This window comes from Prunus avium, chromosome 6 (genome assembly GCF_965620075.1).
Source record: "Prunus avium chromosome 6, drPruAviu1.hap1.1, whole genome shotgun sequence".
Lineage (NCBI taxonomy): Eukaryota > Viridiplantae > Streptophyta > Magnoliopsida > Rosales > Rosaceae > Prunus > Prunus avium.
The window spans coordinates 2,780,543-2,797,686 of record NC_142289.1 but is presented as its reverse complement, the minus strand read 5'-3'; the positions used below and the strand labels follow the sequence as shown (position 1 = coordinate 2,797,686).

The 17,144-nt window shown below is 37.9% G+C and overlaps 1 protein-coding gene, 2 long non-coding RNA genes, 2 other non-coding genes and 2 pseudogenes across 6 annotated transcripts; 4 read left to right on the top strand and 3 right to left on the bottom strand.

Annotated features, from left to right (window-relative positions):
- The first annotated feature begins 3,177 nt into the window (after positions 1-3,177).
- On the top strand, positions 3,178-4,754 carry LOC110762902 (F-box protein PP2-B15-like). The gene is made up of 3 exons (XM_021965622.2): positions 3,178-3,551; positions 4,024-4,142; positions 4,225-4,754. The coding sequence occupies exons 1-3, from the start codon at positions 3,297-3,299 to the stop codon at positions 4,706-4,708; spliced, it is 858 nt and encodes a 285-aa protein (XP_021821314.2). The 5' UTR covers positions 3,178-3,296; the 3' UTR covers positions 4,709-4,754.
- Positions 4,755-5,157: 403 nt separating this feature from the next.
- Positions 5,158-5,253, bottom strand: LOC148293486 (small nucleolar RNA snoR69Y). The gene has a single exon (XR_015836837.1). It is a non-coding gene; the product is annotated as a small nucleolar RNA snoR69Y (small nucleolar RNA).
- Positions 5,254-5,421: 168 nt separating this feature from the next.
- Positions 5,422-5,510, bottom strand: LOC148293485 (small nucleolar RNA snoR69Y). Its single transcript, XR_015836963.1, has one exon. It is a non-coding gene; the product is annotated as a small nucleolar RNA snoR69Y (small nucleolar RNA).
- Positions 5,511-6,019: 509 nt separating this feature from the next.
- LOC110762876 (protein pleiotropic regulatory locus 1-like) lies at positions 6,020-7,024 on the top strand (annotated as a pseudogene).
- An 846-nt stretch (positions 7,025-7,870) lies between these two features.
- LOC148293484 (F-box/kelch-repeat protein At3g23880-like) lies at positions 7,871-9,126 on the top strand (annotated as a pseudogene).
- A 1,712-nt stretch (positions 9,127-10,838) lies between these two features.
- Positions 10,839-12,951, top strand: LOC110762903 (uncharacterized). The gene is made up of 4 exons (XR_002527641.2): positions 10,839-11,197; positions 11,311-11,389; positions 11,487-11,600; positions 12,665-12,951. It is a non-coding gene; the product is annotated as an uncharacterized LOC110762903 (long non-coding RNA).
- Positions 12,952-14,945: 1,994 nt separating this feature from the next.
- On the bottom strand, positions 14,946-16,779 carry LOC110762906 (uncharacterized). Of its 2 annotated transcripts, none has more exons than XR_015836811.1 (3): positions 16,488-16,779; positions 15,501-15,620; positions 14,946-15,399 (listed from the first exon to the last, which is right to left on the bottom strand). It is a non-coding gene; the product is annotated as an uncharacterized LOC110762906 (long non-coding RNA). The 2 variants fall into 2 exon arrangements; XR_015836810.1 differs by having other exon boundaries at positions 14,946-15,273.
- Positions 16,780-17,144: the final 365 nt, after the last annotated feature.

The window sequence follows — 17,144 nt, the reverse complement described above, 5'->3', positions numbered from 1 at the left end:
ATAAATTCTTTCTTCCTTTTTCATAAACTCATCCTCGAAGATGCCTTTTATTGCAGCCAGCCGCTTCTTCATCTTCCGCACGAAACAAATCTTCGTCAAACTCAAATGGTTGAAGATTAAATGAGTCTTGTGATGACTATGCTTCTTCCACTCATGTGAGAAGACCTGGCACTTGGTGAATGCGTCGGTGAGGTCCAGGAGCACATAGATAAATGTGGGGTTGGTGGGTTAGGGTTTTGAAGTTTTGTGTAGCGGATCCGTGGGATTTTTTTTTTTTTTTTAAAATAATTTTTTTGAGAGATCCGTGGGAATTTTTATTATTTGATATTCAATTTGAATTTCCAAATTTACAAATTTACAAATTTTGAAGTTGTGGAGGATAGGGAGGGTTGTGGATGAATTTCCGAATTTACCCTCACTTTTGACAGAAAATTTAACAGAACTTGACGGAAGGACTACTGGTGCAACGAAGCACAGAGTTGAGTGACCCCTGCAAGTAATAATTGACTTGAGGGACCAAAGTGTAACTATGGGTATAGTTGAGGGACCATTGCTGCGAATAACCTTATAAAAAATTAGTATCGCGACGCAGGAATACTGTTTTTGACACGTGGCGAAGCCGGTCCCTTTTTAAAATAGTATAGCCAAACGGCTATACTCCTTACACTGTGATTTTTGTTTAAAAAAAATTGTTTTCCCCCATTTTTGTTTTCGATAAGGGTAATTTAGAGCATTATCCATTACTATTAGGCCATTATCCGAGTCTCTATTATACCCTTTTGAGTTTTTGCTTTTACAGAGCTATTACCCTTATAAAGAATTTAGCATTTTCACGTTTAATACTCGTATTGTACACATACGTACGTATTTTTCATCTTTAATACACTTGTTTTTTACAAAAATTTCAATTATATACTCAAAATTCAGGTATTATACACATAATTTTCGCATATTATTGAATAAAAATAATATATATTAAAAAAATTTAATAAATCATATTAAATTATTATATATTGGCCGAACTTATCATTTGTAATTTGACAAAATATTACCGAATAAAACACGTACGTATTTTATTCATATTTTTCCCGTTTTGTATTTTACTAACTATGAAAGAATGCGAGAGGCTAAGATTATTTCTTACTTGTTGTAACAAAAATGCAAGATGGTGATTTTGCAATCTCTTTGCCAACCAAAACAACAATTTCAAACAAAGATTTATGGGTGTAGTAGTAAGCGAGGTGGTAGTATTCTTCATGTAAAGTGTTGTTTGAAATGTGAACCAATTACCAAGAACACTCCAACTCAGCATACAATTCTCTACAACAAATAATGTGTGCAGTAATAGAATTTAGTAGCACTCGAGAGAATGAGGTAAACCACAGGCAAACATTCCCACACAAAAAGAAGAAGAACAAATTTGACTCTCAAATTGATTTACTATTAAATATATCACTCTTCACTATCTCCTTTGGATATGTTGAAAGAGTATAATATAATATATATTATACACATTTTTAAATATAATATATTTAAAGAGTATAGCTGCGTGGCTATACTCGGGATTTTATTTTAATAAATAGTATAACCGCGCATTTGTACTCGGGATTTTTTTTATAATTTTTTAATATATAGTATAGCCATGCGGCTATGCTCGGTACTTTTGTTTTTTTTAATAAACATTAGAAATAACACATTAGAATTTTGAACAATATTATTTTGAAAACCATATAAGTGTATAATGGAAGATTTTACCCAAAAATAAAAAGAAATACTGGTGCACAATAGCCTAAGAAATTGCAAAGAAAGGCTAAAAAAAGGATCCCCATAAAGCCCAACACAATACAAAATCTAAAGTTGGGTAAAAAAAAAAAAACACAGCACCTCAACTGTGGCACACCAGGTGCACAATAGCCAGCACCAGCCCTTTATTGTTCTCTCATGATATGTTCTGTTTCACCATATGACCCGAACAACTCCAAACCTTTATAGCCGTGCGGCACCTAAGGTGCACAATAGCCAGCACCGGTTATTTAGTGTTGAGTGCTGTTATTTCCACCCCCTGTCCTATTTCCCCACCCACTATGTAAATTTGAAAAAACACAATCATATCTTTCCACCCAACATTATTCCTAAAATACCATTTAATTATTAATTTATTCAAATTCTCTATGTTTTTTTTAGTGGAAAAGATGTATTTATTTCAATAAAACTGAAACCGATTACAGCATATCCTCCTCAACCAACAAGTTCTCAATGAAAGCAGGAGAGTCTCTATCCCATGAGAACATGTTAATTGATGAAATAGTGAAATATGCAAGACCATGTGAGTGGTATTGGCATCTCTAGAAACAAAACAAACTGAAGAATTATTTAGTTGCTGAAACAAAAAATGACAGTCATCGATTGATACTCCTATTGATGAGTTGTCTGCAATGTTAGATCATTATTAAAATAACTTTAACCCCAGATCTATCATCCTCGCCCATCTCCAACACCAACACCAACACCAAACTCCTCCTTACCCTTCAAAAAGCCAACATGTTATTACTACAAAAATGAAAGTCAATTAACCCAGCCTAAAGAGACAGAGACAGAGAGATAGAGAGAGATGAGAGGAAAAGAGGATTTGTCGGCGGCACGGGGGGAGGGGGTCGCCGCTGGCGGGTGGGATGGCTGACAAGTTTGGTGAGGGTGGACGAGCTTTGGTGGCTCTTGGGTTTTTGGTTTTGTTTTTAAGAATTAATTTTAGTTTTTTTTTAGTTATTAAAAGTGAACATTGTCAAAAAAAAATTAGAGAGTCCTTAGAAGTCATTTTATGAATGGGTAAATTAGTCTTTAAAATTTTGAAAATAGGGTGGGAAAATAGGACAGGTGGGAAAATAAGGTGGGTGGGAAAATAGGACAGGTGGGTGGAAATAACAGCATTCTTTAGTGTTCTCTCATGATATGTTCTTTCTTTTTTCTTTTTTTTTTTTGACGAAAACTCTCATGATATGTTCAGTTTCATAATGTTGTCATGATATTGACTAGAACCAAAAATATGTACAATGTATGTTGTCATGATATTGACCGGGCCCCACAAAGAAAATGTTGTCATCTTAACGACAGAACTGGCCACCCTTAGCTACAAATTTAGTAGCTTAAGCTTGCTATAAATATAGGTGCTTCCCTGCAAGCATTATCACACCAGTCAAACAAAACTTGAAACATCTTCCAAACTCCCATTGTTCCTGCTGCTCTCTCTGTGTCCTACACTTCTTCTCAAACTATTTGAACATTACAACTTTTGAGAGATGAATTTGGATCACTTGCCCGGAGACTGCTTTGCGCATATTTTATCATTTACATCTCCCGGAGATGCATGTCGTTGTTCATTAGTTTCGTGGTCGTTTCGCACCATGGCTGATTTGGATAGCGTGTGGGAGAAATTTCTGCCATCCGACCATGCTGAAATTCTATCCAGATTAGTATGTCCAATAACTTATTCCTCTAACAAAGAGTTGTTTATCAGGTTATGCAGTCCAAATCTAATTGATGGTGGTAAGAAGGTAAACTTTCAATTATTATATGCATTTAATTTGATTTTAAAATGACAACATCATAATTAAAGAATTCTCATTCAAGTTAGAATGAACCTAATGAATGAGTTTGAATATATTTTTTTATTTCGATTTTTGTTTTTTCTTTTCAATCTTTTTAAGTTAGTGTTGTGTGATGCCTCAAGGTTGCCTACGCATAATATGATTCAAATATTAACCATATATATGCAAAAATATATATAGGGTCAAGAAATTGATCCAATATTTGACTATTATTGCATTTTGCAGCCTTTGTTCAAAGAGTATGCTTTTGCATTGACAGGCGGTGGATCAAATATGAATTATACAATCAACTAAAATTCATATTTGTTCCACTGCCTGCGGATGCACTAGTGGCTTTAGGAGGCTATACCACAAAAGGGTTTTAATTATATGGTTAAATTATGATCAAATAATAATTTTCCTGATTGATGAACAACAGATGTTCTCAATAGAGAAATCAACAAGGAAAAAATGTTACATGTTAAGTGCAAGGGATGTTTCAATTACATGGGCATGCAATCCTCTGTATTGGACCTGGAGACCTCTTGTTGAATCAAGGTTTGCATTCTCTAATTAAGCCTTCCTTACTTACACTTTCAATAAAGCTTAAATGTTATTAATCTTGAAAACAACAATTCAGATTTGCAGAGGTTGCTGAACTCAGAACCATTTGGTGGCTGGAAATATGTGGCACAATAAACACTCAAATGCTGTCACCAAAAACAGTCTACGGGGCCTATCTTATTGCCAAGTTGGCTGATCGTGCATATGGGTTCGACTCTTTGCCATCTGAGGTTTCACTTGAAGTTGGTAACTTCAAATCACAAGGTACAGTTTACTTGAGCACACGCCATGATCAAAGTAGGAAGCAAGCTGCTGCTGGTGGTTTAGAACATGAACATTTTTCGAAGCGGATCAGAGCTTCGAGATGGAGGGTTTTAGAAGGAGATCATGGAGGAGGTCTCTGTGAGCGCAAAGATGGCTGGATGGAAGTAGAAATAGGGAGCTTTTACAATGAAGGTTGTGCTAATAATGATGTAGAGATGAGCCTAAAAGAAGTGAAGGGTGCCCATCTTAAAGGTGGACTTCTTGTTGAGGGAATTGAGATTAGGCCAAAAATTTAATGCATGTATGGCATTAATTTTGAATAAAGTTTCTCAATTATGAATGGATTTTAAGTACTCTAACTTGAACTTTCAATTTGAAGTATAGAAAAATCTGAACACAATGGTCCCTTTTCTTTTACTTTTCGTAGTAGAATACGATTCTTCCACTTTCGTTTTGGATGGTTGAATTTGAGAATTAAAGTGGCAACATTTGTTACTTGTTATATCATTCCTTTATTATTTTCAGAGAATTTTATGAAATTTATGGTAAGCTTCATATTCCCCGAGCAAAGTTAAATTCAGGGTTGTTAGTGTAAATAACTCTTGTCAATTCCTCGAGCAAAATTCATTGCTGCATGAATTAAAAGTCGAGCATAGTTGCATTGACAAAAGGAAACAACACTAGAAGAACACATAAACATCAAATATAAACTCTGCCTTTTTGTAAAACAAAATATTGGGAATGTTATGTGAGCTCAGATGTATGTGGATAGAGCCTTTTCCCGGACCACAAAAGGTCTCATAATGAGCTGGGATTCACATTTATCCTCATTGCAAAAATAATAATACTAACTAAATAGAAACAAAACAAAGTATAATCATCCAAAACCAAGAAGAAAAAAAATCAATATTAGCATAAGTTTATGAAAATAAATGGATACTAAACCACAGGAACACAGATTAAACATAAACATCAAAAAAATTAAGAAAAATATAGATTAAGAATGTTTTTCTGGGCTCAGATGTATTGGATCTATCCTATTCCCGGACCACAAAAGGTCTCATAGAGCTGGGATTATCATTCATCATCATTGCAAAATCGTAATTAATAAATAATGATAATTTAACAGAAAGAAAGAAAACATTGTAAAACCCTACATCAGAAAATTGTTCAAGAACTAGAGAAGAAGAGGTTAAAGAAAGACGCCTAGGTTTTCCTGGAAGAGGAGGACGGAAGAAGAGCGTATGCGACGGCCACAAACTGGTGACTGAAACAATAGGGTTTAAGCCGATATATAAGAAGGGAATCATAAGTTTTCGTAATTTCCCATTATGACCCTAGGGATTTGCATGAATTACAAATTTGATTTGGGTAGTTGACAACAACTGGGCCCATTGTTAGAAGCCCAATACTGTATTTTTGTGTCTAACTAATCACTATTCAAGGCCCAATGAGAAGGGAAAAGGCTTTCCTACTTATAATAGGAACTCTACACCTTATAAATAAGGAGCCATTCATTCCTTCTTGAAGGCAGATCACATTCAGAAACTAGGACTTTTCTCGTCTCTACTCTTGCTTCGCCTTCTCCAACAAGGGCTCCAAGTGAGATGGCTTTAATGGAAAGAACTCCAGGCAGATGGCCACGTCCTGTTTGGCATGCTCCTTGGAAGATGTACAGGGTCATTAGCGGCCACTTGGGATGGGTACGATCCATTGCCTTTGATCCAAGCAACAAATGGTTCTGCACCGGCTCTGCAGATCGCACGATCAAGATATGGGATGTAGGAACCGGAACCCTACAGCTCTCACTGACAGGACACATTGAACAAGTACGAGGACTTGCTGTTAGCAGCAGGCACACCTACATGTTCTCTGCCGGCGATGACAAGCTAGTTAAATGCTGGGACCTCGAACAGAACAAGGTTGTCCGTTCATATCATGGTCATCTGAGCGGTGTTTACTGCTTGGCGGCTCATCCCACGCTTGATATTTTACTCACCGGTGGACACGATTCTGTGTGCCGGGTTTGGGATATTCGAAGCAAGGTGCAAGTTTTTGCATTGTAGGGGCATGACGACACAGTTTGCTCAGTTTTTACTCGACCGACAGATCCACAAGTTGTCAGTGGCTCTCACGACTCAACCATCAAGCTCTGGGACTTGAGGTATGGGAAAACAATGTCAACGCTTACACACCATAAGAAATCTGTGCGTGCAATGGCGCAACATCCTAAAGATATCAATTCTTTCGCATCTGTATCCGCTGACAACGTGAAGAAGTTCAACCTTCCGAACGGCGAATTTTTGCACAACATGCTGTCTCAGCAGAAAACTATAGTTAATGCAATGGCTGTGAATCGGGATGGTGTCATTGCAACTGGAGGTGACAATGGGAGTGTGTGGTTTTGGGATTGGAAGAGCGGTCATAATTTTCAGCAAGGCTCGCTGGATGGTGAAGCTGCTGTATATGCTCTTTCCTATGATATAACTGGTACAAGGCTGGTCACTTGCGGAGCTGATAAGACGATCAAAATGTGGAAACAGGACCAAAATGCTACTCCAGAAACCCATCCTCTCAATTTCAAGCCTCCTAAAGATATTCGACGGGTCTAGTGTAAGATCTTCCCTTTGTTGTTGCTCTGTTCGGTGACATGTGTAATGTTGTTTTTTTAATCGAAGTGTAATATTGTTTTACTGGAGTGATTTGCTATCTGCTTGTTGTTATGAGATGAATTATACAAATTTTGATGTGTTAGTTGACCAACAAAATACTCATAGTTTTTGTTTTTGTTTTTTTATTTATACGACAAACGATATTCTAATAATTTAATCTAATCTAAACTAGGAGTGGAGGATTCAAACTCAGTATAGTACCAAACCAGCGCTCAGAGTTAAATATATTTCCAACATATCATAAATAAAGTCTTAATAAACAATAACACAAATACAAGATTTGTAACAACAACAAAAAAGCAGAGGATTATATTGTAATTAAGCTACAAAACTAGCCAAATAACAACAAAAATTAATATTGACATAATTGTATCATAATTAAGAACTATGATTGGTCTAAATTAATATCTCCCTTTTCAATTTATATGCAAATTAAGCTAAGCTTCCTGACCAATTAAAAGACATACAGCCTCATGTGCATATGTTTGATCTCTCAACAGAGAGAAGAGAGGAAGGACATGAACTTGTGTTGTGGAGAGTCTGTCACCTCGTTTCTCTCCCAGCCTCAACTTAAATTCATGAAGAATGGGTCCTCCTCCTCATTTCTCTCTGCCTCCTTCTCGCATCTGTCTGCATGCATGCTTGCAAGATGCACATATATAATGCATATAACCTGCCTTAATTTGTTCTTTTTCCTATTTGATTTCTGGACCAAGAGTACATGAAACTGGTTCACGTGTGATATGTTATATTGTACAGAGGAAGCAAGTACAGAGGACGAGAGAAATGGCAATGTTGGGCAAATTTTCGGAAGATATGATGAGGAATATCCTGTCAAGACTGCCTCCCAAGACTCTGATGCGATTTAGATGCGTCCTCAAGTCGTGGCACGAACTCATCAATAAACCTAGCTTCGTGGACCAGCACCTTTCCACTTCCATGCACAACAAAGTCACCTCCTCCATTTATGTCCTCCTCAAGCACAATGTCCTCACGGACCCCAGCATCAAGGACGACGAGGAGGCAGTTAGAGATACCCTCTTCAACCCTGACAGTGACCAAAGGTACATTTTACTCTCCTCACTGAATCTCGTCAGCCTTGTCGACGGCTGCCAAGACGATCCTCTTGACATTGAGGACCATGTCGTTCCACCGCTGATGAGAGCATACGCCTTGAGCCTACAAATTTCAGGCTCTTGTGATGGCCACATCTGCCTCAATACTTTTAACAGAGAAAACATTGTTTTATGAAATCCAGCACTCGAGGAATACAGAGTTCTTCCCAAGTCTTGCATTCTTTTGCCTCCGCCAGTTCCACGTCAAGTTAAAGAAAATGAAGAAGGTGATTATTATGAAGAAGACGATGACGACGATATAGAATCGAACTCCAAATGCGTGTGGGGTTCGGGTACGATCCAAAATCGAAAGACAACAAAGTTGTTCGACATGCACAATTTGTCTCGGACGTAGTTTTTTACCAGCACCCCTCCAAAGTAGAGGTGTACAGCTTGGTTGACGATACTTGGAGAGAGATCCCTGTTATCATGACATCCACCCTTATGGCTCTGCAAACCCGTCTTACCATATGTACTTCAAGGGATTCTTTTACTGGATCGCATGTTGGAAGGAAGGAGGAAATGCCATCCTTTCGTTTGACATGAGCGAGGAGGTGTTTCATGACATTGCGCTCTTCCAGAGAGAGAACCAGATGGATATGAATATACAAGCATTGCAGTGTGGAAAGACTCTCTGGTTCTTTTGACCTAACCGGTGGAAAACAAATCTCCTAAAACCCTAGACTTGTGGGTTTTAGATGAAGACTTGAAAGGTGCTAAGGGTTTGTGGACAAATCACTTGGCTATAGGACCTGTGGCTTGGGAGAGCCATCCAAAATCCAAGCTGTGGTCAACTATAGCCTTGATACACAAAAGCTCAAGCATGTTCCCCACCATGGCTTGGGAGAGCCATCCAAAATCCAAGCTGTTCCTTATGTGAATAGTATTGTTTCAATTAAGCCAGGCAACAAGATTGAGAGCATATAGATAATGCTATAACAAAGCTAGGAACATTTTTTCTCACCTTGTCCATCAAGGATGACATTTTGTTGAAATAATTCCTTTTCTCATGTTATGTACATACTTTTTTCTTCTTTCGATTTGTCTTTGAAACATTTTGAATCAGTTTAGATATAAATTACTGGAAGATTATATCTAGATAAATGTAACATAACATGTCTGAAGTTTAGTATTAAATAATCTAGGGAAAATGCATCTTATATGTAGTTTGGTGACTGCCACTTAAGTCAAATGGTGGTGTTATCAGTTTTCTTTGCTTTTGCAGAGATGATGCGGCAAGCAGGTGTAGGAGGGAAATCATCATCTCCGAAGGATCGAGCTTTAAATAGGCAGAGAGAGCGAACTAGGTTTGCATCTCCATGCAAATGAAGTATGTGAGCTGGTCCTTGAGATGGTAGTTGTATCTTTCCTCATCCTTTGGAGTTGGAGTTTTGGAGATAAATATACCTGGCGCTCCAGTTTACCAGCTCCATCCTCTCCATGTGGGAAACAGCAGTGCTGCTACATCCGGTTCAATTCCTCATTGTGCAACCTATAATGATGCCCTTGTATGTTCTATATCAAAGGCCAAGCTAGTGATTGCAAGCAGGGCTGCATAAAGCAATGATCTCAAGTTGTTGGATATAAATATATAGATTCTTTTTGGGGGTTTGGGGAGTAATCATACAGTGCATAGAAATTGTATTATTGATGTAGTAATCTGGATCTATGGCACAGGCTAGATAGATAGTATACAAGGACTTGATGTCACTTTTTTTATGTGTGTTTTTTATTCTTGTGATTAATGGATTACAAAATGGTTTCCTCTGTGCGTAAGTTCCGGTGTTGTGCATACAGCAGCAACTATATAGTTGAATTTGAGTTTTATCCCAAACCCATATATACTGAGATGTTACCTCAAAACTCAAGGGCCTATTTTTAAAAACTCAAACTCAAGAACAACTAAAAAACACTCAATTATTAAAAACAAAAAAATATCTGTTTTTTTCGGTTTTTTTTCTAACAACCCACAAGTTCTCAAATTTTTAAGATTTGAAAACAGTTTTCAAGTTGCACACCAAACAAGTTTTTGAATCTTAAAAATAGATTTAAGAACTCCTTGTTTTTAAGAAAAATCAAAGTTTTTGAGTTTCCCATTTGAATAGGATACCCGTTCGGTAGCGTTTTCTTAGAATATTTTCAGAGAATGAAAACAAGAAAACGAATTTGCATTTTCAGGAAATGGAAATGCGTCTGGTAGATTAATTAGAAAACATATTCATAAAACAAAAACAATGAAAACGTGTTTGGTAGTACAATTTGAAATAATAAATGTGAGTTATTTTTATGAAAACAACTTTTTTCTATTTTCTACAAGTACACATGAACTTGTTTTCATTTTATGAAAACATTCTCAATGTTTTCTATTTTTGGGGCACCGAATGTGTTTTTGCTTCATTTTTGTTCTCTGAAAATGAAAACAACCCCTTAAAACGTTACCGAACGAGCCCCAAACGCCCGAGGGGCCCAAATATCATAAAAGATAGGGAGCTTCTAAAATGAGGGAATATATTAAGGGATTACAATAAGGAGTTTAATCCAACCATCCAATAATAAATCTGCACCGAATGGGACTATTAAGAACCCCTGTGTAGGAGACTCTAGACTCTAGAGGACATAAAAGAGAAGGCTATGGTCTGGCCCGATAACAAAACACAATGAATGGGCTTAATCCACAAGAAGACGGATGAGACCCGACCCGAATAAATCACAACATAGCCAGCGCCTTATCATTAGATCATTCGTTCGACTTGCGCATCTGAGACTGAGAAGAGACTTCTCTGCTGAACTATCTCGATCTAGAGACGTCGGCTCATTTCCATAGGAGATTCTGAGATTTCGCTGCAAAATGGAGGACACGGAAGGCCGAGATGGACTAAGGATTCGAAGATGGAGGTTTTTGGGGAGGCCAGCATACGAACCGTCGTCGTCGTCGCCCTTGGTGTTCGCATCACGACTGATCTGGGAGAAATTTGCATGAAATCTTCGAAAGCATAGCGTAAATCGATTACTCTCTTCTTTGAATTCGTCAATCTTTAGCTCATTTCAAATCCTAACTCCTGAGGACCTATCCCTAACCCTAATTTACCATTTCATTTTACCTTGTTTTAGATCGAAGAAATTTGTGCATACGAACCGTCGTCGTCGGCCTTGGTGCTCTCGATCTGCGAGAAATTTGCATGAAATGTAGGTCTCCCACTCTTTTCTTTAAATTCGTCAATCTCTAGCATGTCTCAAATCCTAAAGCTAACCCTAATTTATCATTTCATTTTACTACCTTGTTTTAGATCGCAGAAGCTTGTGATTGGCCTCAATCTCCGAGACCTTGGCTGGGTTGCGTAAAGAGAAGCATCTTCAGACCCATTCATTGCATAGCTTCCACTTCCAGCGAAGATCTTCAGGTGAATGTTTGAAATTTGTGGTTCTTTAATTGATTGGTTTCTTGTTCGGAATTGAAAGTTTTAGTTTGATCTGTGCTGAATTTCTCAATTAGAACGCTTAAGTGTTGGGGAACATGACAATTCATAAGGTGCAATGTTTGTTGTTTCTAACTTTTATCGTTTGCGTATAAATTATGTGTGGCAAAAGCGAATGGCTTTCGTCAGTGGCCAAAGTTGGCATGGTCCTTCTAATCCTTTTAGAAAAAGGTCTCTTTCACACATTATTACTAGTGTGTTTAAATTGTGCAAGTTGTTTTTTGCATGGTATGTTTTAGCTGCAATTCTATGTTTTGTATGTTTACTTTGTTAGAGTAAGCGAGAGAGCTTTAGAATATTAGAAAGCAATGAGTCAGAATATCTAGGAGGAAGTAAAGTTTTGAAGTTATGATGAATGCAGTACAGTGCTATAACAGCCTGAATATGATAATGGTCATAGTTTTGTATGCTATGTCGAATTCATGCTTAAAATCATAATAGATTTTGTTGAGGTGTAACTGTGTTAGTTATTACTGGAAGGCTTGTGCCTTAACGTTAACGTCTTGTTTGTGGGGATGAAAAAATATATAACTAAACTAACTATAATATTGTAAGTATAGTGTGAAAATACCCTTGAGGGATCTTGTTTTTCAGTCTTAGTAATAGGATTCTTATCTTATATTACATTGTATAGTCTTCCTCTGTTCAGGTTTGTTTTATATGTTGTGTTTGCTGTGGGCCTCATTTTGGCTAGTTGGCTTGGCTGCTTGGTACTTATTGGGTTTCCTTTGTCTAGGCCCAAACTTTTCGGTTACACCCCCATTAATTGCAATTTGGGAGGGACTAGTATTTTTGATATCATTTTTCGGGGATCAGTACTTCCGCAATTTTGGCCCAAAAGTTGCTAACTCGTTCCAAGAAATTTACGCAATTGTGTATTTTATCGGTTTTTCATCTGTATTTTTTTGCCAATACTTGATATTCTTTTCTGCAGCTATGCTTCTGTTTATATGAATTAATTTGGTTGTTATCTGTTTTTTTTTTAACAGCCCTTAAGTAAAGGTTGAAAATGCAAAAAGGTCCCTGCCGAGAAGGCATGGGTTTGTATAAGATGAAGCGAAGGTCGCTGCTGAGAAGGCTTGGGATCTTGAACAGCACGGAATGCTTTTTTGTGTGCGCGCGCGTTTCTTTTTTAATTTTATAATTTTTTCAGCTCATATAATGAATAAGGATAATGAATTACTGAAAACAAAAACAATTAGATAGCAGGTAAAAACAATTCCATGATATGGAAATATGACATTAAGACGGCTACACCTTTAGCCGGTAACAATTATTTGGACAGTTTCCCGGCCTTTCCATGTTTTTGGTCCTAGTTTCACAACAGAGGGACCAATCACTTGGAACTGGACCCAGAAGTTGGCGCACAAGTAGTGAAACAGGGCCTACAAAGGGAAAGACTCCCAAAAGTCGCTCAATAAGGACAAAATAGGCCCACTGGAAGGCTCAGTAATCACCACATAGGCCTACTGAAAGGCTCACGAACGAAAAAATTGGCCCACTGAAAGCCCCATAAAGACCTATAAATGACAAAATAAGGCCAATGAAACGTCAGAAACGACAAAATAGGCCCACTGAGGGCCCTTTAAACGAAAAAAAGGCCCCAAATGACAAAATGGACCCAATGTCCGCCTCAAAAACGGTAACATTAGCCCAATCGACTACTGAAAACGACAAAATTGACTCAATGAGGCCGAAGATGGGACAAAATAGGCCCACCAAAGGCCTCAGAAACGACAAAATAGGTCCAGTAAAAGCCCCGGAAAAGACAAATAAGCCCAGTTAAGGACTCATAAACAACAAAATAGGCCCAGTTATAGCCTCAGAAACGACAAATTAGGCCCAATAATGGCCTCAGAAACGACAAAATACCCTAATATGGACCAGAAAACGACAAAATAGGCCCAGTGAAGACTCAGAAACGACAAATTAGGCCCATAAAGATTTCAAAAACGATAAAATAGGCCCAATATACGGTTAGAAACGACAAAATAGGACCAATATCTGTTCAGAAACGACAAATTAGGCCCGATAAAGGTTTCAGAAACGACAAAATAGACCCAGTAAAGGCTTGAGAAACGACAAAATAGGCCTAATATAGGGCCGAACACGACAAATTAGGCCCAGTCAACAAATCAGAAACGACAAAATAGGCCCCATTGGGCCAAAAAACGACAAAATAGGCCCAATTTGGGCAACGAAAACGACAAAAGAGGCCCAATCGAGTTCGGAAAAAGACAGAATGGGCCCATTTAAGGCACATAAACGACAAAATAGGCCCAATATATTTTCAGAAACGACAAAATAGGCCCAGTAAAGTCTTAGAAACGACAAATTAGGCCCCAAAAAGCCTTAGAAACGACAAATTAGGCCCAATAAAGGTTGAAGAAACGACAAAATAGACCCAGTAAGGCTTCAGAAACGACAAAATAAGCCTAGTATAAGGCCTGAAAACGACAAAATAGGCCCAGTCAAGACCTCAGACACGACAAAATAGGCCCAATTGGGCCAAGAAAACGACAAAATAGGCCCAATCGGTTCGGAAAACGACAGAATGGGCCCATTTAAGGTACATATACGACAAAATAGGCCCAATATATGTGTAGAACGACAAAATAGGCCCAGTAAAGTCAAGAAACGACAAATTAGGCCCCATAAAGCATCAGAAACGACAAATTAGGCCCAATAAAGGCTTCAGAAACGACAAAATAGGCCCCAATCGAGTTTGGAAAACGACAGAATGGGCCCATTTAAGAAATATGAACGACAAAATAGGCCCAATATAGGGCCATAAACGACAAAATAAGCCCATTGAAGGGTCCAGAAACGACAAAATAGACCTTTTGGGCGTTATTGGGCCTATTTGTTGTCTAGTGTTCAAGTTACTCGGCTGAGTTCTGAGCCCATTTGAGCGTTATTGGGGCGACTTTTGGGGCCTTTTCGCAGGTAATTGGGCCCATATTTGGGCCTACCTTCAAGTTAGTGAGCCTGTATTCAATTTGTTGGCCCGTTGTCAGGTTGTTGGGCCAATATATGCGCTGAATTTCATGTAATTGTATGTCTAGACCTTCGTTATTGGGAAAATATCACTTTTGGGCAACCAACCTTCTGGAGTTTGGGGCCTATTTAATGCAAGTTTATAACTCCAGTGGTGAAATATTGAGCGAGTTATATCAAATTTGATTTTACTAAATTTAAATTTTTTATCAATCGACCCAATTTTTAAAATAATGAGTTTGTAACGGTGAATGGATCCTCCATCAACAATACTAGAGAAAATTTGATGATACTGAAACACGGAATCGGACCTACTGGGAATTATGGGGCAGACCATTCAGTAATCCAGTGTTTTAACTCCTAACATGTAATGACGTTTCCATTTTAAAAGAAATTAAAATATCGGCTGCAAATTGAAAAAAAAAAAATAATCGAAATACTTAATCACAGAACTAAAACAAACTAAACAAAAAATAGATTAGTAAACACTTGGAAAAACCATGCCAGCCGTGCTTCAACTCCAATCCTCTTTCCCATTTGACTTTCATCCTTTGCCTTCATTTTAGAGAGAGAGAGAGAGCATGCAATGCGGAAAAAAAAACTGCAAACAATGACGGAAATTTGAAAAAGGCCAGAGAGAAAGAAGTAAGTGGATGTGGAACAAAGTAACACACTTGGATAGCGACCCAAATTAAGTCATGTAAAACCAAATGATATCACCTTCATGCTTCACAATTAAAAAAAAAGGTTTTTTTAGTTAAACAAGAAACTTTAGTTGGAGCAAGAAGAAAAGCAAGATTGAATGCATTATAGAGGCAGGAAAGAAACCTGTGAAATAAGGTTAAGCAACTGCTACACTGTTTGAAGGAAACCCATCCGTAAAATGTAACATCCCATAACCAAACTTGAACGTCAATGAGGCTGAGTGGGCTCAGTTAAATGTATGACCTGCACATTCATCAATAAGGAATAAGAACCACAACGATGAAAAGGGGGGAAAATAAAGTCTGCCAAGAATATAAAGGGCCTTTTCTCATTACCAAATCAATTTTGTGCATAGAAATGTAAAAATGCCAGCCACTAATGATTCATATACACACACACACACACACACACACATGTACTAGACGCATCAAACAGAAGCCAAGCATGTAGATTACGATGACAGTCACCGTACGAAGAGACAAACTAAGGTGTGGTAAAGAGAATGGGTGTGCTAAAAGTGGATGCATGACCGTCAGGTAAGATAACCTGCTTGGATGCACGACTGGACATCAAAATGTGAGACTTTATGCATTATAAGCATCATTGACCAGAAGGCCAGCAAACCACCACATCATATGAGGCGAGCTCCATAATAGAATCTACGGAGATTTAAAAAGTAATCCATATAACTCTCAAGCCCTAAACTGAATAGAACTAAAAACTGTCCCACTTATAAAATGAAAACCTAAAGCGCATAATACCCTAGGGAGTTATTCGTGCATATTCCATAGACAAATTGAAAACCGAATGCTCGTTTTCAATCAACTCAACAATGGATGAAACTCCAGAAGTAGCGTTAAAATATGAAGCACAGAGGCTAAAGTAAAAACAAAGTTAGATATATATGAACAAAAATTTCATGTATTTTACATCAGCAGAATAACTAGGTTAAATTAATCAAAATATTCCGATTAAAAAATAGTCAAAAACTGCCTACATAGGGAAATTGAACCTTTTCTTTTTCTCCAAACAGGTATGAAATGGATTCTTGCTACTAGTGTAAATCTAGCACTCAAAATTAGGGTTTAAATCATCGCTTCAGACTCTTACCGTAATCTGAGACAGATCCTGATCCGCGCGACATGGCTACGTTCTGGATTGTTGTCATCTTCATCGTCGACGCAGAGACCAACGATCTCACCGCTCTCTTTGCACCATCCGAAACCCTAAATCATTGCCTTGTTCGGATCCGGATCCAGCTCCGGACAAGGCAATGAAAATGATTTAGGGTTCGTATTTTTCCATAGGGCTCCATTCTCGAATGTCGTCTACCCAGAGACGCGAGCGACGGAACCTAGGGGTTCTCTACTCTCTCGGACTCTCTCTCGCTCTCTCGCTCTCTCGCTTTCTCGCTTGATATTGGAAGTCAAATTTGATTGTAGAGAGATTTGAGAAGGCCATTTTTCGTATTTGCCCGGTTATGAAATGGGCCTTTTTGTTTCTTTCCCGTTTTGGGCCTTTTTATACGAATTTCACCGACCCAACAATATTCTTCCTTTTCTTTTCTCAAGATATATGCATTTGTACCATAAATATAGAGGCAGCTAGCTATAATTTGTAAGTTTTTTTTTATGAGTAATGCTATTTGGACACACAACATTGACACACTTAGTTGACACCCGTTGATGTGTCAATGTATCATTCGCTAAATAGAAAACGAGGAGAAAAGAATAGCAAATGATACATTGACACATCAGCGGGTGTCAC